General features: G+C 39.0%; 2 protein-coding genes across 8 annotated transcripts in view; one reads left to right on the top strand and one right to left on the bottom strand.

The window, feature by feature from the left end:
• The window catches only part of UPRT (uracil phosphoribosyltransferase homolog), a 135,446-nt gene that overhangs the window by 19,208 nt on the left and 96,856 nt on the right, over nt 1-19,382 (bottom strand). For 2 of the 6 annotated variants that reach the window (XM_028841768.2, XM_015127698.3), the window contains exon 1: nt 11,493-12,048. The exons of 1 other annotated variant lie outside the window; for it this stretch is intronic. In XM_028841768.2, coding sequence (XP_028697601.1) covers nt 11,493-11,878 — 386 coding nt within the window. In that variant the 5' untranslated portion in view covers nt 11,879-12,048. 6 annotated transcript variants of the gene reach the window in all.
• The window catches only part of ZDHHC15 (zinc finger DHHC-type palmitoyltransferase 15), a 290,771-nt gene that overhangs the window by 231,257 nt on the left and 40,132 nt on the right, over nt 1-19,382 (top strand). The gene's annotated exons all lie outside the window — the stretch shown is intronic.

The raw sequence follows: 19,382 nt of genomic DNA, 5'->3' as shown, positions 1-19,382 counted from the left end.
GAGACCCTCCTCTCCCAAACACACAGCCCCACTGAAGAATCTGAAGGTCTGTTTGCGGGAGAAATTTATGACCTTACCTGGAGCTGAGTCAATTTAGATTGCCAAGTGAAATACAGGGGTAGAGGAAGCAGCAGAAAGGCCCTGGAAGCTTGCTGGGTCCCCAAGCAGCCCATTCCTGCCTGACAAAACAGGAATCCATCAGGAGTGAGGTCAGAGGAGTAGGGGGTAAATCTCCACAGGGAGAAGGAAATCTCTAGCTGAACTTTGTAACAATTTCAATGGGGTGAGAAGCCTCCTGGCCAGAACTCAGGGAGGGCACAAATCCAGTGAGCTGACTCCACAGGCAAGGGAAGAAGTTTTTCTTTCTCAACTTAGAGGCAGGTAGCCTGGGCAATTTTTCAAGCCAGTCGTGCCCACCACCTGAAAACAGACTTGGGGCTGTTGGAGGGGGCACGGTGGGAGTGAGACCGGCACTTTAGTTTACATGGGAGCTGGGTGAGGCCTGTGACTCCTGGCTTTCCCCCGCTTCCCTGACAACCTGCAGGACTCAGCAGAGGTAGCCATAATCCTCCTAGGTACACAACTCCAGTGACCTGGGCATCTCAACCCCATCCCCAACAGCAGCCACAGCAAGACCAGCCCGAGGAGAGTCTGAGCTCAGACACACCTAGACCTGCCCCCACCTGATGTTCCTTCCCTACCCACCGTGGTAGAAGAAGACAAAGGGCATATAATCTTAGGATTTCTAGGGCCCCACCCACCACCAGTCCCTCTCCACACTACTACAGGTGCTGCTCCCTGGAAAGTGCCACCTCCTGGTAAGAGGCCAACCAGCAAAAAAATAGAACATGAAACCACCAAAGCTAAAAACCATAATGGAGTGCACTGCACCCCCCTGCCACCTCCACTGGAACAGGCACTGGTATCCATGGCTGACAGACCCATAGATGGTTCACATCACAGAACTCCCATGCAGACAACACCCAGTACCAGTCCAGAGCTGGGTAGACTCTCTGGGTGGCTGGGCCCAGAAGAGAGACAACAATCACAGCAGTTTGGCTCACAGGAAGCCACATTCATAGGAAAAGGAGGAGAGTACTAATCAAGGGAACACCTCATGGGACAAAAGAATCTGAACAACAGCCTTTGGCCCTAAACCTTCCCTCTCACAGAGCATACCCAAATGAGAAGGAATCAGAAAACAAACCCTGGCAATATGACATAAGAAGGCTGTTTAACAGTCCCCAAAAATCACACTAGTTCACCAGCAATGGATGCAAACCAAGAAGAAATCCCTGATTTGCCTGAAGAAGAATTCAGGAGGTTAGTTATTAAGCTAATCAGGGAGGCACCAGAGAAAGGCAAAGCCCAATGCAAGGAAATCCAAAAACAATACAACAAGTGAATGGAGAAATATTCAAGGAAACAGCGCAAAGAAAAAACAATCAAAACTTCAGGAAACTTTAGACACACTTTTAGATATGGGAAATGCTCTGGAAAGTCTCAGCAACTGAATTGAACAAGTAGAAGACAGAAATTGACAGCTTGAAGACAAAGTCTTTGAATTAATCCAACAAAGACAAAGAAAAAAGAGTAAGAAAATATGAACGAAGCCTCCAAGAATTCTAAGATTATTTTAAACAACTAAACCTAAGAATCATCAGTGTTCCTGAGGGAGAAGAGAATTCTAAAAGCTTGGAAAACACATTTGGGGGAATAATTGACAAAAATTTCCCCAGCCTTGCTAGAGACATAGACATCCAAATACAAGAAGCACAAAGAACGCCTGGAAAATTCATCACAAAAAGGTCATTGCCTAGGCACATTGTCATCAGGCTATCCAAAGTTAAGATGAAGGAAAAAATCTTAAGAGCTGTGAGACAAAAACACCAAGTAACCTATGAAAACCTATCAGATTAACAGCAGATTTGTCAGCAGAAACCCTACAAGCTGGAAGCTTTCTATCTTCAGCCTCCTCAAACAAACAAACAAACAAACAAACAAATCAGCCAAGAATTTTGTGTGCAGCGAAACTAAGCATCAAACATGAAGGAAAGATACAGACTTTTTCAGGCAAACGCTGAGAGAATTCACCATTATCAAGCCACCACTACAAAAACTGCTAAAAGGAGCCCTAAATCTTGAAACAAATCCTGGAGACACATCAAAACAGAACCTCTTTAAAGCATAAATCACTCAGGACCTATACAACAAAAATACAAGTAAAAGGCAAAAACTAAAAACAAAACAAAACAAACAAACAACAAAAAAAAGTACAAAGACAGCAAAGAGCATGATCAATGCAACAGAACCTCACATTTCAATACTAACATTGAATGTAAATCACCTAAACGCTCCACTTAAAAGATACAAAATTGAAGAATGGATAGGAACTAACCAACCAATTATCTGCTGCCTTCAGGAGACTCACCTAACACATGAGGACTCACACACACATAGGTAAAGAAATGGAAAGAGACATTTCATGCAAATGGACACCAAAAGCGAGCTGGAGTAGCTGTTCTTATATCAGATAAAACAAACTTGAAAGCAACAGCACTTAACAAAGACAAAGAGGGACATTATATAACGGTAAAAAGCCTTGTCCAGTGAAAAACTATCACAATCCTAAACATATGTACACCTAACACTGGACCTCCCAAATTTATAAAATAATTACTAACAGACCTAAGAAATGAGTTAGACAGCAACATAATAATAGTGGGGAACTTCAATACTCCACTGACAGCACTAGACAGGTCATCAAGACAGAAGGTCAACAGAGAAACAATGGATTTAAACTATACCTTAGAACAAATTGACTTAACAAATATATACAGAACATTTCATCCAACAACTGCAGAATATATATTCTATTCAACAGTGCATGGAACTTTCTCCAAGATAAAGCATATGATAGGCCATAAAACAAGCCTGAATACATTTAAGAAAACTGAAATTATATCAAGTATATATATATCAGACCACAGTGGAATAAAACTGGAAATTAACTCCAAAAGCAACCTTCAAAATCATGCAAATACATAAAATTAAATAACCTGTTCCTGAATGATCATTGGGTCAAAAACAAAATCAAGATGGAAATTTAAAAGTTCTTCAAACTGAATGACACATACCTCCCAAATAACGACACAACCTCCCAAAACCTCTGGGATACAGCAAAGGCAGTGCTAAGAGGGAATTTCACAGCCCTAAACACCTACATCAAAAAGACTGAAAGAACACAAACTGACATTCTAAGATCACACCTCAAGGAACTAGAGAAACAAGAACAAACCAAACCCAAATCCAGCAGAAGAAAGGAAGTAACCAAGATCAGAGCAGAACTAAGTGAAATTGAAGCAATAGATATATGTATATATATATGATAAATGAAACAAAAAGCTGGTTCTTTGAAAAGATAAATTAAATTAATAGACCATTAGCAAGATTAACAAAGAAGAGAGAAAATCCAAATGACCTCACTAAGAAATGAAACATGATATATTACAGTTGACACCAGAGAAATAGAAATGATCATTCAAGGCTACTATGAACACCCTTACACACATAAATTAGAAAACCCAGAAGAGATGGATAAATTCCTGAAAAAAAAATACAACCCTCCTAGCTTAAATCAGGAAGAATTTGATACCCTGAACAGACCAATAACAACCAGCAAGACTGAAATGGTAATTTAAAACTTACCAACCAAAAAAAGGTCCAGGATCAGACAGATTAACAGCAGACTTCTACAAGACATTCAAAGAAGAATCGATAACATTCCTTTTGACACTATTCCACAAGACAAAGAAAGAGGGAACACTCCCTAATTCATTCTATGAAGCCAGCATCACCCTAATACCAAAACCAGGGAAGGATATGACCAAAAAAGAAAACTACAGACCAATATCCTTGATGAACGTAGATGCTAAAATCCTTAACAAAATACTAGCTAACCAATACCAACACCACATCAAAAAGATAATCCACCATGATCAAGTGGGTTTCATACCAGGAATGCAGGGATGGTTTAACGTACACAAGTCAATAAATGTAACACATGACATAAACAGAATTAAAAGCAAACATCACACAATCATCTCAATAGATGCAAAAAAAGCATTCAACAAAATGCAGCATCCCTCCATGATTAAAACTCTCAGCAAAATCAGCATACAAAGGACACAACTTAATGTAATAAAAGCCATCTATGACAAACCCACAGACAACATAATACTGGATGGGGAAAAGTTCAAAGCATTCCCTCTAAGAACTAGAACAAGACAAGGATGCTTACCCTCACCATTCCTCTTCAACATAGTACTGGAGGTCCTAGCCAGAGAAGTAAGACAAGAGAAAGAAATAAGGGGCATCCAAATCAATAAAGTGGAAGTCAAACTGTCACTGTTTGCTGATGTGATCTTTTACCTTGAAAACCCTAAAGACTCCTCCAGAAAGCTCCTAGAACTGATAAAAGAATTCAGCAGTTTCTTGATATAAGATTAATGTACATAAAACAGTAGCTCTTCTATACACAAACAGTACCCAAGCTGGGAATCAAATCAAGAACTCAACCCTCTACAAGAGCTGCTAAAAAAAATAAATAAAAATAAAATCTTTAGGAATTGACCTAACTAAGGAGTTGAAAGACCTCTACAAGTAAAACTTCAAAACACTGCTGAAAGAAATAATAGATGACACAAATGAATGGAAATACATCCCATGCTCATGGATGGGTAGAATCAATATTGTGAAAATTATCATATTGCCAAAAGCAATCTACAAATTCAATGCAATCCCCATCAAAATACCACCATCATTCTTCACAGAACTAGAAAAAAAAAATTCTAAAATTCATATGGAACCAAAATAGACCCCACATAGCCAAAGCAAGACTAAGCAGAAAGAACAAACCTGGAAGTGTCACACTACCTGATTTCAAACTATACTATAAGGCAACAGTCATGAATACAGCATGGTACTGCTATTAAAATAGGCACAAAGACCAATGGAACAGAATAGAGAACCCAGAAATAAACCCAAATACTTATAGCCAACTGATCTTCAACAAAGCAAGCAAAAATATAAAGTGGGGAAAGGACACCCTTTTAAACTAATGGTGCTGGAATAATTGGCTAACCACATGTAGGAGAATGAAACTGGATCCTCATCTCTCACCTTATACAAAAATCAACTCAGGATGGATTAGGGACTGAAATCTAAGACCTGAAACTATAAAAATTCTAGAAGATAACATTGGAAAAACCCTTATAGAAATTGGCTTAGCCAAAGATTTCATGACCAGGAACACAAAAGCAAATGCAATAAAAACAAAGATAAATAGCTGGGACTTAATTAAAGAGCTTTTGCATAGCAAAAGGAACAGTCAGCAGAGTAAAGAGACAACCTATACAGTGGGAGAAAATCTTCACACTATACATCTGACAAAGGACTAATATCCAGAATCTACAAGGAACTCAAACAAATCAGCAAGAAAAAAAAAATCCCATCAAAAAGTGGGCTAAAGACATGAATAGACAATTCTTAAAAGAAGATATACAAATGGCCAACAAACATATTAAAAAATGCTCAACATTACTAATTATCAGAGAGATGCAAATTAAAACCACAATGCAATACCACCTTACTCCTGCAAGAATGGCCATAATCTAATGTAAATGATGAGTTAATGGGTGCAGCACACCAACATGGCACATGTATACATATGTAACAAACCTGCACGTTGTGCACATGTACCCTAGAACTTAAAGTATAAAAAAATAATAATAATAATTTTTAAAAAAGAATGGCCATAATCAAAAAATAGTAGATGTTGGCATGGATGTGGTGAGCAGGGAACACTTCTACACAGATGATGGGAATGTCAACTAATGGAAACAGTGTGGAGATTCCTTAAAGAACTAAAAGTAAAACTACCATTTGATCAGCAGTCCCACTACTGGGTATCTACCCAGAGGAAAAGAAGTCATTATACGAAAAAGATAGTTGAACACATGTTTATAGCAGCACAATTTGCAATTGCAAAAACGTGGAATCAACCCAAATGCCCATCAGTCAATGAGTGGATAAAGAAACTGTAGTATATATATACGATGGAATACTAGTCAGCCATTAAAAAAATGAATTAACATCATTTGCAGTGACCTGGATGAGATTAGAGACAATTATTCTAAGTGATGTAACTCATGAATGGAAAACGAAACATCATATGTTCTCACTAGTATGTGGCAGCTAAGCTATGAGGATGCAAAGGCATAAGAATAATACAGTGGACTTCAGGAACTTGGGAGGAAAGGGTGGGAGGGGGTCAAGGGATAAAATATTACAAATATGATGCAGTGTATACTGCTTGGGTGATGGGTGCACCAAAATCTCACAAATCACCACTAAAGAACTTACTCATGTAACCAAATACCACCTGTACCCCAATAACTTATGGAAAAAAATAAATAAGTGAAACCTGAATGCTTTAAAAAAAATGTTGAAATTATTGCAAAAAAATGAGACAGAAAAATGAGAGAAACTATTTGATCTGATTACAACTGCTACATTAATTATCCTTTGTGTCAGGGACTGTGCCAGGTCAGACCCCCTTTCTGCCTCCTTGGAGGCCAGTCTAGTTAGGTATACCAGGATATGCCCAGTAAATATTATAACAGAGATCCGTATAGCTTAGTAGTGACTTCCTCCTTCCTGCTCCAAAAGTCAGAGGAGTCATATGGGAGACACATAAAAACCGAAAATATGTCCCTGTTTTAAACAATTTGCATGTCATAGTATTTTTCTGTGGTGGGCATTTTGGTTTTGTGCAAGTTGGAAGGAAATGTTGGGAGATTCCTCCAGTGTTGATGTAATGCTAGGCCAGCCTCTCTAGGCTAGCTCTGTTTAGTGTGTGGAATTCCTGGATCACCCTATCTATAGCCCAAATCAGCAGGCTAGCAAATCAGCACACAAGGGAGACTGGCCATTCTCCCAGGGGCAACGCCCCCGTCTAAACACAGCACAATTACCTTGGTCAGGTTTCACTCAAGACTATACAAACAACTGCTAAGGATGGGAGTCAGGAACTTGTATTTAAAGAGAGAGAGAGAGAGAGAGAGAGAGAAAGAGACTCCACAGGCAATTCTGATGCACACAGCTTTGGTTAAGGACAATACATTACTTAGTCACATAACTCAAATCACATCAGATTGCACTCACATTAGGGTTACACAGGATGTTCATTCACCCTAAGGATAATTTTCTCCTCTCCAGGTGACTAAAGAGAGTTACAAGGCTGAATGTGCTCCTTTGTCCTATGTCACATACTGACATACTCTAACATTGCTAAACTTTTATCCAAGCAGCTTGCTGAGGCCATGCCATAGCCCCACCTAGGACAAATATACAGGAAGCATTCAAGAGCTCACACAACATCTTTAATGTTTCAGGAAACAAAAATAAAAAATAAAAAACTGGACAGGGAGGATGATCTTTTAAATACACTGCATTGCCTTAAATATGAGGTCATGAACTATATTCACAGGAAAAGCGCATTACTCAGATTTTGCTGGGTTTAGTATATAAAGGAGGCAAAAGACAAGGATGTGTGGTTTAATCCATTGCAACAACAACAACAAAACGACATAAATGAAGGAATATTCTCTTATCCCAAGTTCACCAGCAACCCACATATGTATGGCTGAGCAAATAATCTACTCACTCAGTGTTTACTGCACTTTGAAAGAGAGAAATTTATTTCCTTGAAATTCAATAATACAACCAACATGTTATGTTTCAAATATTGCACATTTCAAAACTTAAAAAGACATTTTAAATCAATACAGACAATGTTCTCAATCTTGCCTGTTTCACATATATATACAACAACATGCAGTCCTGCTGGGTCAATCCCGATTTCCCCATCCAAAGTCAATTCACAAAGCAATCCCTTCACTAGATAGATGCTAAGGACCAGAAACAATAAAAGAAAAAATATGTACTCCAGTGGATTCTATTATCAGACAGCTCCACAGTACACATTTATGCTGTCACATCAAAATAGAGAAGAGAATAAGCCCGAAAGAGAACAGGTTATAATGACTGAAGGCACCTTCCATAACTAGACCTATGTAAATATAGCTCCTCTTACCATAGGCACCTTAAACCAGCATCCTAGAGGGGCTAAAACAGGTCTTGTGTGAGAGGATGACAATTTTTTAAAGATAAAGAAAGGGAATATAAAGCCTCTAATTTGGTTAACAAAAACAAAACTAAAAACAATGTCCCCAGCCTAAATAAGCATCAATACATTACCAAACATTGTCGTGGGTCTTTCCATACTATATCAAAACAAGATAAAAATTATCTATGATATCCCAATATTGATTTTCAAAATAAAAACATGAATTCCACAGAGTTAAATTCCTTTTACTGTCTTCTGACAAATCAAGAAGACAGCACTCATGAACGCAATTAGAAGCATACACAAATCCAAACATGAGGTTTGAAATTCCTTAAATGTGAACAGCTCTTCACAGTTGATAATGAATGTTCATGAACAGTATCTTGCCTTAACCTCCCAGGGACTCCATGTGATATTTACCAACATCTTCATTTTACAGATGATAAAGGTGAAGCACAGAGATGCTAAACATATTACCTAAATCACTCCTCTGGATCCTGCCATCTCCTTCCAAACTCAGAGGAAAAAAAAAAAGGATTCCACTTACACCCAGGTTTACTACATAACCCAGGTTTTTCTAACTAATGAAGTATAATAGGGTATTTATTTTGTCATATGTGAATGCTAAATGCCATTCCCTCTCCAAGCTCTATACAATGGAACTTAACCTTTACATTATCGTGACACTTTATGAAATCTAATAAAAGCTAAGGAATCCTCACCCTCTAAAAAAAGGCACACATGTGAATGTTCGTAGCAGCATTATTCGTAATAGCCAAAGAGTGGTAAACCACCCAAATGTTCATCAACTGATGGATAAACAAATTGTGGTATATTCACACAATGGAGTATCATTTAACCATAAAAAGGAATGATCCCACACGGATGAACTTTGAAAACATGCTAAATGAAATGAGTCACAAAATGACCACATATTGTATGATATGAAATGTCCAGAATAGACATTCTTTTATATGTAATGTGCAGAATGGGCAAACCATTAGAAATAGAAAGTAGATTAATGATTGTCTAGGGCTTTGGGTGGGTTGGGTGAAAATGGGGAGTGATTGTTTAATGGGCATGGGCTTTCTTGCTGGGGTGATGACAAATGTTCTAAAACTGTGGTGATGAATGCACAGCTGTGAACATACTTAAAACCACTGAATTACACACTTTAAATTCTTGAACTGTATGGTCTGTGAATTATGTCTCAATAAAGATGTTATTTAAAAATAACTACTACAAATCCTCATATAAGTAAAATTTTCCAGATAATTTATGAGGGTTTGTTAAAGCCCTGAACCCCATCTACAGGTATGAGGGAGTCCAAGACCCAAGCTTAGTAACTCCTGCTCTACACAGACAAGAATCATCATCTATTTTTCTTTGTTGTACATGTAAGATTTATTTTGGCTGCCCCTACCCTACCACAACTACACCAAACCTATGCCTCCTATTTTTTAAGATCACTATTTTATCTATTAGATAACATAACCACAGTAGTTTTCCGTATTGATTCATTAAAAAGAGTAAAATCATATAGTTTCATAAATATAATTTTAAAAGCTACAAAAAAAAAACCTCTAGCCATTGAGCATCTATTGTTCGCAAGGCATGGCTGGCATTCAAAAATTTAAAAGATTTCTGCCCTCAAGTCTAAGATGTCATAGGCAGGATAAGATCTATACAAAAATAACAATATATGAAATAGAAGGTGAATCTTGCATTAAAAAGACAAGGGAAGATAAGACAGGAATAATGATTAAAGGGAAGCTTCTTGGCAGAGGTGGACATTTATTTAATGCTGTGTTTCACCTTGAAGAATAAGTATCCTGAACGTGCATAAAGGAGACACAGGGAATTCCAGATGAGAGCAGAAACAGATATGCTTCAGAATTGTTCCTGGGAATTATGAAGAAGGGCCTTAATCCCAAGGTAAGGGGGCCAGGCATAGTGGCTCACACCTGTAATCCCAGCACTTTAGGAGGCCCAGGCAGGAGGATCACTTGAGGCCAGGAGTTCAAGACCATCGTGGACAATATAGCAAGACCTACATCTCTACAAAAAAATAAAAAATTAGCCGGAGGCAGTGACATGGCCTATAGTCCCAGCTACTCAGGAGGCTGAGGCAGGAGGATCACTTGAGCCCAGAAGTATGAGGGTACAGTGACCTCTGATCTCACCACTGCACTCCAGCCTGGGTGAACGGAGAGAGATCCTGTCTCAAAAATATCAATCAAGCTAAGGATCCTGACTTTATTTGGTAGGCTCTGAGAAACCAAAGAAGGTTGCTGAGTAGGGCAATTACTGAATCAAAGATGTATGCTATGAAGATTGATTGTATAGTAATGTATGGGTGCATGTGGAAGAGAGGAAAAACTGCAAGCAGAGAAACAGTATTATTACAATAATGTAAGAAAACGTTTCTAGAGTCTGGTTTTGGGAGTGGCATCTGTCATTCAGTAGCCATTTTTAAAAGATCAAGGCATGCCCTCCCCACCCGTGCCACTGAAAAAGGCGTGTTTTGACATGCTGCTGATTTACAGTGCTGCCAATAAAGAAAATGGCTGTAGTTCATCATGGTACATATTTCCCTGGGGAAAACCCATTTACAATGTAGGTTTAGCAATTTCAAAATAACATTTTAACATAAAGTTCTGGTTACATTGGTTTGTGGGATTAGGAGGGGCCAAAGGCTCCTTTAGGCTCCCTTTGATCCATTAACTATGTTCTGTGAGTTTACAGTGAAAAATCTTGATAACAGTTGGACGATAAGCTTTCATGTGACCAAGTAAACCTGAACTCCAAGACTAAAAGACCTTGTTTGCAGTAGCAAATACTAAAGGGTCAGGGCCTGAATAGAATTTTTTTGAAATTGCTTTATTTCTATTTATGAGCCTGAGGTGATTGGTGGTAGTGCATAACCTATAGTAACCCTTTCTGGGTTAGAGGTTTACCATGTGGACAAGCACTGGGCACATAGTATAGGGGAGTTTACCTGCCTGGAATGGTCAAGGAGTTGTCTTCCCTGGGAGAGGAAGAGCCCAGAGGCTACCTAAAGTCTTCCTCCCCACCCAAAGTGATGTTAAACACCGGAACTTGGAAAGAGAAGGTTGGCGTTCGAGTCACACCACACACACACACACACACACACACACACACACACACCCCAAATAAAAGGTATTACCCAATCTCCAAAGTTTGCCAAGGCCAAGAACACTATCTCTTAGCCCTTTTACTTCCAATCCCCGCCCACAGCCTGCAAGACCCTCCACTTCCCTTTCCCCTTCCGCTCTCAGCTTACTTGTCCCGGATGATGGTCTGCAGCTCCCGGATCTGATCATTCATAGGCAGCAGCTTAAGCTGCGCCCCGATCTGCCGGGAGAGTTCGCAGTCCCCTAGGAAGGAGTTGCCAGCTGGTGCGTCATAGCTGCTACTGTCACCACTACCACTGTTGCTCTCTGAGTTGAGGCTGGAGCCGACGCAGGCCCCAGCGTCCAGCTCGGCAGGCAGGCTACAATGGGTGTGCCCCGTGAGGAGAGTCACCTTGGCCCTGGAGGCTCTGTTTCCCCCTGCATGGTCCAGGATCGGATCGCCAGGTCGCAGCTGCTCGGGACTTGGGGTTGAGGCAGAGTTTACTTGCTGGTTGTGACAGGGCATTGAGTCCGGACACTGTAACTCCGTGGCCATACACCGGGCCCTGGGCTATCCCTGCTGCTACCGAACACTAAAGATAAAGAGGAACAGGTAGAAAGGACAGATGCTCACGTGCTCTCTCGGTTGCTCCCGCCTCTTCAGAACATCTAACCCTGGCTGTCCTTTCACCCCTAGGCCGCTGTTGGTTTCCTTTAGCACACTTTGGCTCACTCCCGCCCACATCAGACGTACTGCCTGCCTAAACACCCTATTGGCTTCACTCCCCGCCACTCTGAGGCGCCACTGCTTGTTAACCCTTTGAGTCACCCTTGCTACGTGGGTTTCCACAGGTAGCTAAGCCCCCGCAGCGAGGCCAGGGATGCCAGCTTGAAGTGTCTTCCGGGAGCCCCTAAAGCCTCTGCATTCAGAACTTTGGGTGATTGGTAGAGCCAGGAAAAACTGGGGGTGGCAAGTGATGCTACACAGTTACACACATAAAGCCCATGTTTTCAGACTTTGTGACCCAGCAGAGAAATTAAACCTCAGTAACCGCATCTTCAGTTAGCTTGTCTGCGTAACTGAAGGAAGAAGTAAAAAATGCTTAGCAGACTGCTGAAGAGCCTGTCCTCTACTAGACAGTTCTAGAAACTGCAGCTTCCCAAGTGTGCTTGACCGCCAAAGCTTTTCTTATCTTTATTGGTTGGGCCCTACAGTGTACACGTTGCCATGGAGATTCAGGCTGCATTTCAGATCCACTATCACTTTGAATCTTTTAAGTACTTGGAAAGACGCTTATTTTTAAGTGTGTGGACTCACTATAACGGCCTGAGGTCAGAGTGTCTAGGGCAGTACTTTTCAAACATCGGTATGTACCACAGTAATTGTAGAGCTTGTTAAAATGCAGGTTATGACTCATTTTTGAGATTCTGATTCTGTAGATCCGAGATGGGACACAAGAATCATTTTTTTTTAACTTTTATTTTAAGTTCAGGGACATATGTGCAGGTTTGTTACATAGGTAAACTCATGTCATGGGGGTCTCTTATAAAGATTATTTCATCGCCCAGGTATTAAGCCTAGTACCACTACTTATCTTTCCCAATCCTCTCCCTCCTCACACCATGCACTCTGCAGTAGGCTCCAGTGTGTGTTGTTCCCCACTATGTGTCCATGTGTTCTCATCATTTAGCTCCCACTTATAAGTGAAAACATGCAGCATTTGGTTTTCTCTTCCTGTGTTAGTTTGCTAAGGATAATAGGCTCCAGCTCCATCCATGTCCCTGCAAAGGACATGATCTCATCCTTTTTTATGGTTGCATAGTATTCCGTGGTGTATATGTACCACATTTTCTTTATCCATTCTATCATTGATGGGTAGTTAGGTTGATTCCATGTCTTTGTTATTGTAAATAGTGCTGGAGTTAACATATGCATACATTTGTCTTTAATAATACAATAATTTATGTTCCTTTGGGTATATACCCAGTAATGGGATTGCTGAGATGAATGGTATTTCTGTCTTTCCTTTTCTTAACATGCCTATACAGATTTTTTATAATTTTTTTTATTTCCATAGGTTATTGGGGAACAGGTGCTGTTTGGTTAGATAAGTAAGTTCTTTAATGGTGATTTGAGAGATTTTGGTGCATCCATCACTTGAGCAGTATACACTGCACCCTATTTGTAGTCTTTTATCTCTCAAACCCTTCCCACCCTTTTCCTCCAAGACCCCAAAGTTCATTGTATCATTCATATGCCTTTGTATCCATCATAACTAAGCTCCCACTTAGGAGAACATACAATGCTTGGTTTTCCATTCCTGAGTTACTTAACTTAGAATAACAGTCTCCAATCTCATCCAGATTGCTGCAAAAGTCATTAATTCATTCCTTTTTATGGCTGAGTAGTATTCCATCTGATATATATATATAAATCACAGATATTATATATCACAGATATATTTATATATCACAGATAGATAGATAGATAGATAGATAGATAGATAGATAGATAGATAGATAGATCACAGATATTTATATATCACAGCTGCTTTATCCACTCGTTGATTGATGGGCATTTGGGTTGGTTCCATGTTTTTGCAATTGTAAATTGTGCTACTATAAACATGCATGTGCAACTATCTTTTTCATATAATGACCTCTTTTCCTCTGGGTAGATACCCAATAGTGGGATTGCTGATCAAATGGTAGTTTTACTTTTAGTTCTTTAAGGAATCTCCACAATGTTTCCATTAGTTGACATTCCCACCAGCAGAGTAGCAGTGTCCCCTGTTCAACACATCCATGCCAACATCTACTATTTTTTTTATTTTTTGATTATGGCCATTCTTGCAAGAGTAAGGTGGTATTATGGTTTTAATTTGCATCTCTCTGATAATTGGTGATGTTGAGCATTTTTCAATTTTGTTTGTTGACCGTTTGTATATCTTCTTTTAAGAACTGTCTATTCATGTCCTTAGCCCACTTTTTGATGGGATTGTTTGTTTTTGTCTTTCTGATTTGAGTTCCTCGTACATTCTGGATATTCATCCTTTGTCAGATGTATAGATTGTGAAGATTTTCTCCCACCGTATGGGTTATCTGTTTACTCTGCTGACAGTTCCTTTTGCTGTGCAAAAGTTCTTTAGTTTAATTAAGTCCCAGCTATTTATCTTTGTTTTTATTGCATTTGCTTTTGTGTTCCTGGTCATGAAATCTTTGGCTAAGCCAATTTCTATAAGGGTTTTTCCAATGTTATCTTCTAGAATTTTTATAGTTTCAGGTCTTAGATTTCAGTCCTTCATCCATCCATCCTGAGTTGATTTTTGTATAAGGTGAGAGATGAGGATCCAGTTTCATTCTCCTACATGTGGTTAGCCAATTATTCCAGCACCATTAGTTTAAAAGGGTGTCCTTTCCCCACTTTATATTTTTGCTTACTTTGTTGAAGATCAGTTGGCTGTATTTGGATTTCTGATTTTGTGTTTTGTTCCATTGGTCTATGGGTGTATTTTAATAGCAGTACCATGCTGTATTCGTGACTATTGCCTTATAGTATAGTTTGAAACCAGGTAATGTGATGCCTCCAGATTTATTCTGTTTGGCTATATTGGCTGTTTTGCTTCAATATGACTTTTAGAATTGTTTTCTCTAATTCTGTGAAGAATGATATTAGTATTTTCATGGGAATTGCATTGAATGTGTAGATTGCTTTCCTTGTAGAGGTCTTTCACCTTCTGGGTTAGGTATATTCCTAAGGAATTTTTTTTTTCACATAAAGTGTTTATTTTTTCCTTATTATACTTTAAGTTCTGGGGTATTTGTGAAAAACGTCCAGATTTGTTACATTGGTATACACGTGCCATGGAGGTTTGCTGCACCCATCAACCTGTCACCTACATTAGGTATTTTTCCTCTCCAGCCCCCCAACCCCGACCGGCCGCAGTGTGTGATGTTACCCTCCGTGTATCCATGTGTTCTCATTGTTCAACTCCCACTTATGAGTGAGAATATGCAGTGTTTGGTTTTCAGTTCTTGTGTTAGTTTGCTGAAAATGATGGTTCCCAGCTTCATCCATGTCCCTGCAAAGGACATACACTCATCCTTTTTTTATAGCTGCATGGTATTCCATGGTATCTATGTGCCACATTTTCTTTATCCAGTCTAAAATTGATGGGCACTTGGGTTGGTTCCAAGTCTTTGCTATTGTGAATAGTGATGCAATAAACATATGTGTGCATGTGGCTTTATAGTAGAATAATTTATAATCATTAGGTTATATACCCAGTAATGGGATTGCAGGGTCAAATGGTATTTCTGGTTCTAGATCCTTGAATCACCACACTGTCTTCCACAATGATTGAACTAATTTACACTCCCACCAACAGCGTAAAAGTGTTGCTATTTCTCCACATCCTCTCCCGCATCTGTTGTTTCCTGACTTTTTAATGATCACCATTCTAATTGGCATGGGATGGTTATCTTATTGTGGTTTCGATTTGAATTTCTCTAATGACCAGTGATGATGCCTTTTCTTCATATGTTTGTTGGCTGCATAAATGTTTTCTTTTGAGAAGTGTCTGTTCATATCCTTCACCCACTTTTTTTTTTAATGTTCCATGTTTATTTTTGTAATATTCTGTCTCCCTCTAACTTCACCACCACTAGCATGTAATAGCCACCTGAGTGGGGCATTTAGTTTGTTTAAAGTATGTACCCGGTACACGGAAGAGGGTCAGGCAATATAGAAGATGCCTGTCAAATACCTAGGAATGCAGACATAGTCAGATGTTTTTCTATAGACATACTGATTGAATTTCACTTTAAAACAAATAAAAATCACAACCAAAAGCAACTGCCTAGTAACCCAAGTCTCCGTGGTTTCAGGAATCACATACTGAATTTAGTTGCATTTTGCTTATGGTAGTCAGTTGATTCGGGATTGTCCACAATCTTAGATAATCATCATGTTATCTGATATCTAGATTATCAAAAAATGCCTTCACCCACTTTTTGATGGGGCTGTTTGTTTCTTTCTTGTAAATTTATTTAAGTTTTTATAGATTCTGGATATTAGCCCTTTGTCAGATGGATAGATTGCAAACATTTTCTACCGTTCTGTAGGTTGCCTGTTCACCCTTATGATAGTTTCTTTTGCTGTGCAGAAGCTCTATTTTATAATTAGATCCCATTTGTCAATTTTGGCTTTTGTTGCCATTGCTTTTGGTGTTTTAGTCATGAAGCACTTGCCCATGCCTATGTCTTGAATGGTATTGCCTAGGTTTTCTTTTAGGGTTTTTATGGTTTTAGGTCTTATGTTTAAGTCTTTAATCCATCTTGAGTTGCTTTTTGTATAAAGTGTTAGGAAGAGGTCCAGTTTCAGTTTTCTGCATATGGCTAGCCTGTTTTCCCAACACCATTTAATAAATAGGAAATCACTTTCCCATTGCTTGTTTTTGTCAGATTTGTCAAAGATCAGATGGTTGTAGATGTGTGGTGTTATTTCTGAGGCCTCTGTTCTGTTCCATTGGACTGTATATCTGTTTTGGTACCAATACCATGCTGGTTTAGCTACTGTAGCCTTCTAGTAGAGTTTGAAGTCAGGTAGTGTGATGTCTCCAGCATTGTTCTTTTTGCTTAGGATTGTCTTGACTATGTGTACTATTTTTGGTTCCATATGAAATGTAAAGTAGATTTTCCAATTCTGTGAAGAAAGTCAATGGTAGCTTGATGGGGATAGCATTGAATCTATAAATTCATTTGGGCCCTATGGCCATTTTCACAATATTGATTCTTCCTATCCATAAGCATGGAATGTTTTTCCATTTGTTTGTGTTCTCTCTTATTTCCTTGAGCAGGGGTTTGTAGTTCTCCTTGAAGAGGTCCTTCACACTGCTTGTAAGTTTCATTCCTAGGTATTTTATTTTCTTTCTAGCAATTGTGAATAGGAGTTCACTCATGATTTGGTTCTCTGTTTGTTATTGGTGTATAGGAATTCTAGTGATTGTTGCACACTGATTTTGTAACCTGAGACTTTGCTGAAGTTGCTTCTCAGCTTAAGGAGATTTTGGGCTGAGATGATGGGGTTTTCTAAGTGTACAATCATGTCATCTTTAAAAAGAGACAATTTGACTTCCCCTGTTCCTATTTGAATACCCTATATTTCTTCTGTCTCTTGCCTGATTGCCCTGGCCAGAACTTCCAATATTATGTTGAATAGGAGTGGTGAGTGAGGGCATGCTTGCCTTATGCTGCTTTTCAAAGGGAATGATTCCAGCATTTGCCCATTCAGTATGATATTGGTTGTGGGTTTGTCATAACTAGCTCTTATTATATTGAGATACGTTCTATCAATACCTAGTTTATTGAGAGTTTTTAGCATGAAGGGCTGTTGAATTTTGTCAAAGGCCTTCCCTGCATCTGTTGAGATAATCATGTGGTTTTTGTCATTGGTTCTGTTTATCTGATGGATTACATTTATTGATTTGCATATGTTGAACCAGCCTTGCATCCTAGGGATGAAGCCAACTTGATTGTGATGGATAAGCTTTTTGATGTGCTGCAGGATTTGGCTTGCTAGTATTTTCTTGAGGATTTTCACATTGATGTTCATCAGGGGTATTGGCCTGAAATTTTCTGTGTGTGTTGTGTCTCTGCCAAGTTTTGGTATCAGGAGGATGCTGGCATCATACAATGAATTAGGGAGGAGTCCCTCTTTTTCTGTTGTTTGGAATGGTTTCAGAAGGAATGGTACCAGCTCCTCCTTGTACCTCTGGTAGATATTGGCTGTGAATTCGTCTGTCCTGGACATTTTTGGTTGGTAGGCTATTAATTACTGCCTCAATGTCAGAATTTGTTGTTGGTCTATTCAGGGATTCGACTTCTTCCTGGGTTAGACTTGGGAAGGTGTATGTGTCCAGGAAATTATTCATTTCTTCTAGATTTTCTAGTTTATTTGGGTAGAGGTGTTTATAGTTTTCACTTATGGTCGTTTGTATTTCTGTGGGATCAGTTGTGATATCCCCTTTATCATTTTTTATTGTGTCTATTTTATTCATCTCTCTTTTCTTCTTTATTAGTCTGACTAGTGGTCTGTTTTGTTGATCTTTTCAAAAAACCAGCTCCTGGATTCATTGATTTTTTGAAGGGTTTTTTGTGCCTCTATCTCCTTCAGTTCTGCTCTGATCTTAGTTATTTCTTGTCTTCTGCTAGCTTTTGAATTTGTTTGCTCTTGCTTCTCTAGTTCTTTTAATTGTGATGGTAGGGTGTCGATTTTGGATCTTTCCTGCTTTCTCCTGTGGGCATTTACTGCTACAAATTGCCCTCTAAACCCTGCCTTAAATGTGTCCTACAGATTCAGCTATGTTGTGTCTTTGTACTCATTGGTTACAAAGACCATCTTTATTCCTGCCTTAATTTCATTATTTAGGAGCAGGTTGTTCAGTTTCCATGTAGTTGTGTGGTTTTGAGTGAGCTTCTTAGTCCTGAGTTCTAATTTGATTGCACTGTGGTCTGAGAGGCTGTTCGTTCTGATTTCTGTTCTTATACATTTGCTGAGGAGTATTTTACTTCCAATTATGTGGTCAATTTCAGAATAAGTGTGATGAGGTGCAGAGAAGAATGTATATTCTGTTGATTTCGGGTGGGGAGTTCTGTAGATGTATATTAGGTTTGCTTCATCCAGAGCTGAGTTCAAGTCCTGAATATCCCTGTTAATTTTCTGTCTTGTTGATCTGTCAAATATTGACAGTGGCATGTTAAAGTCTCCCACTATTATTGTGTGGGAATCTAAGTCTCTTTGTAGGTCTTTTGGAACTTGCTTTATGAATCTGGTGCTCCTGTATTGGGTGCATATATATTTAGGATAGTTAGCTCTTCTTGTTGCCTTGATTCCTTTACCATTATGTAATGCCCTTCTCTGTCTCTTTTGATCTTTGTTAGTTTAAAGTCTGTTTTATCAGAGACTAAGATTGCAACCCCTGCAGTTTTGTTTGTTTGTTTGTTTGTTTTGCTTTCCATTTGCTTAGTAAATATTCCTCTATTTCTTTATTTTGAGCCTA

This window comes from Macaca mulatta, chromosome X (genome assembly GCF_049350105.2).
Source record: "Macaca mulatta isolate MMU2019108-1 chromosome X, T2T-MMU8v2.0, whole genome shotgun sequence".
NCBI lineage: Eukaryota > Metazoa > Chordata > Mammalia > Primates > Cercopithecidae > Macaca > Macaca mulatta.
Note: the sequence above shows the minus strand (reverse complement) of the source record. Positions and strands in the feature narration are given on the sequence as shown.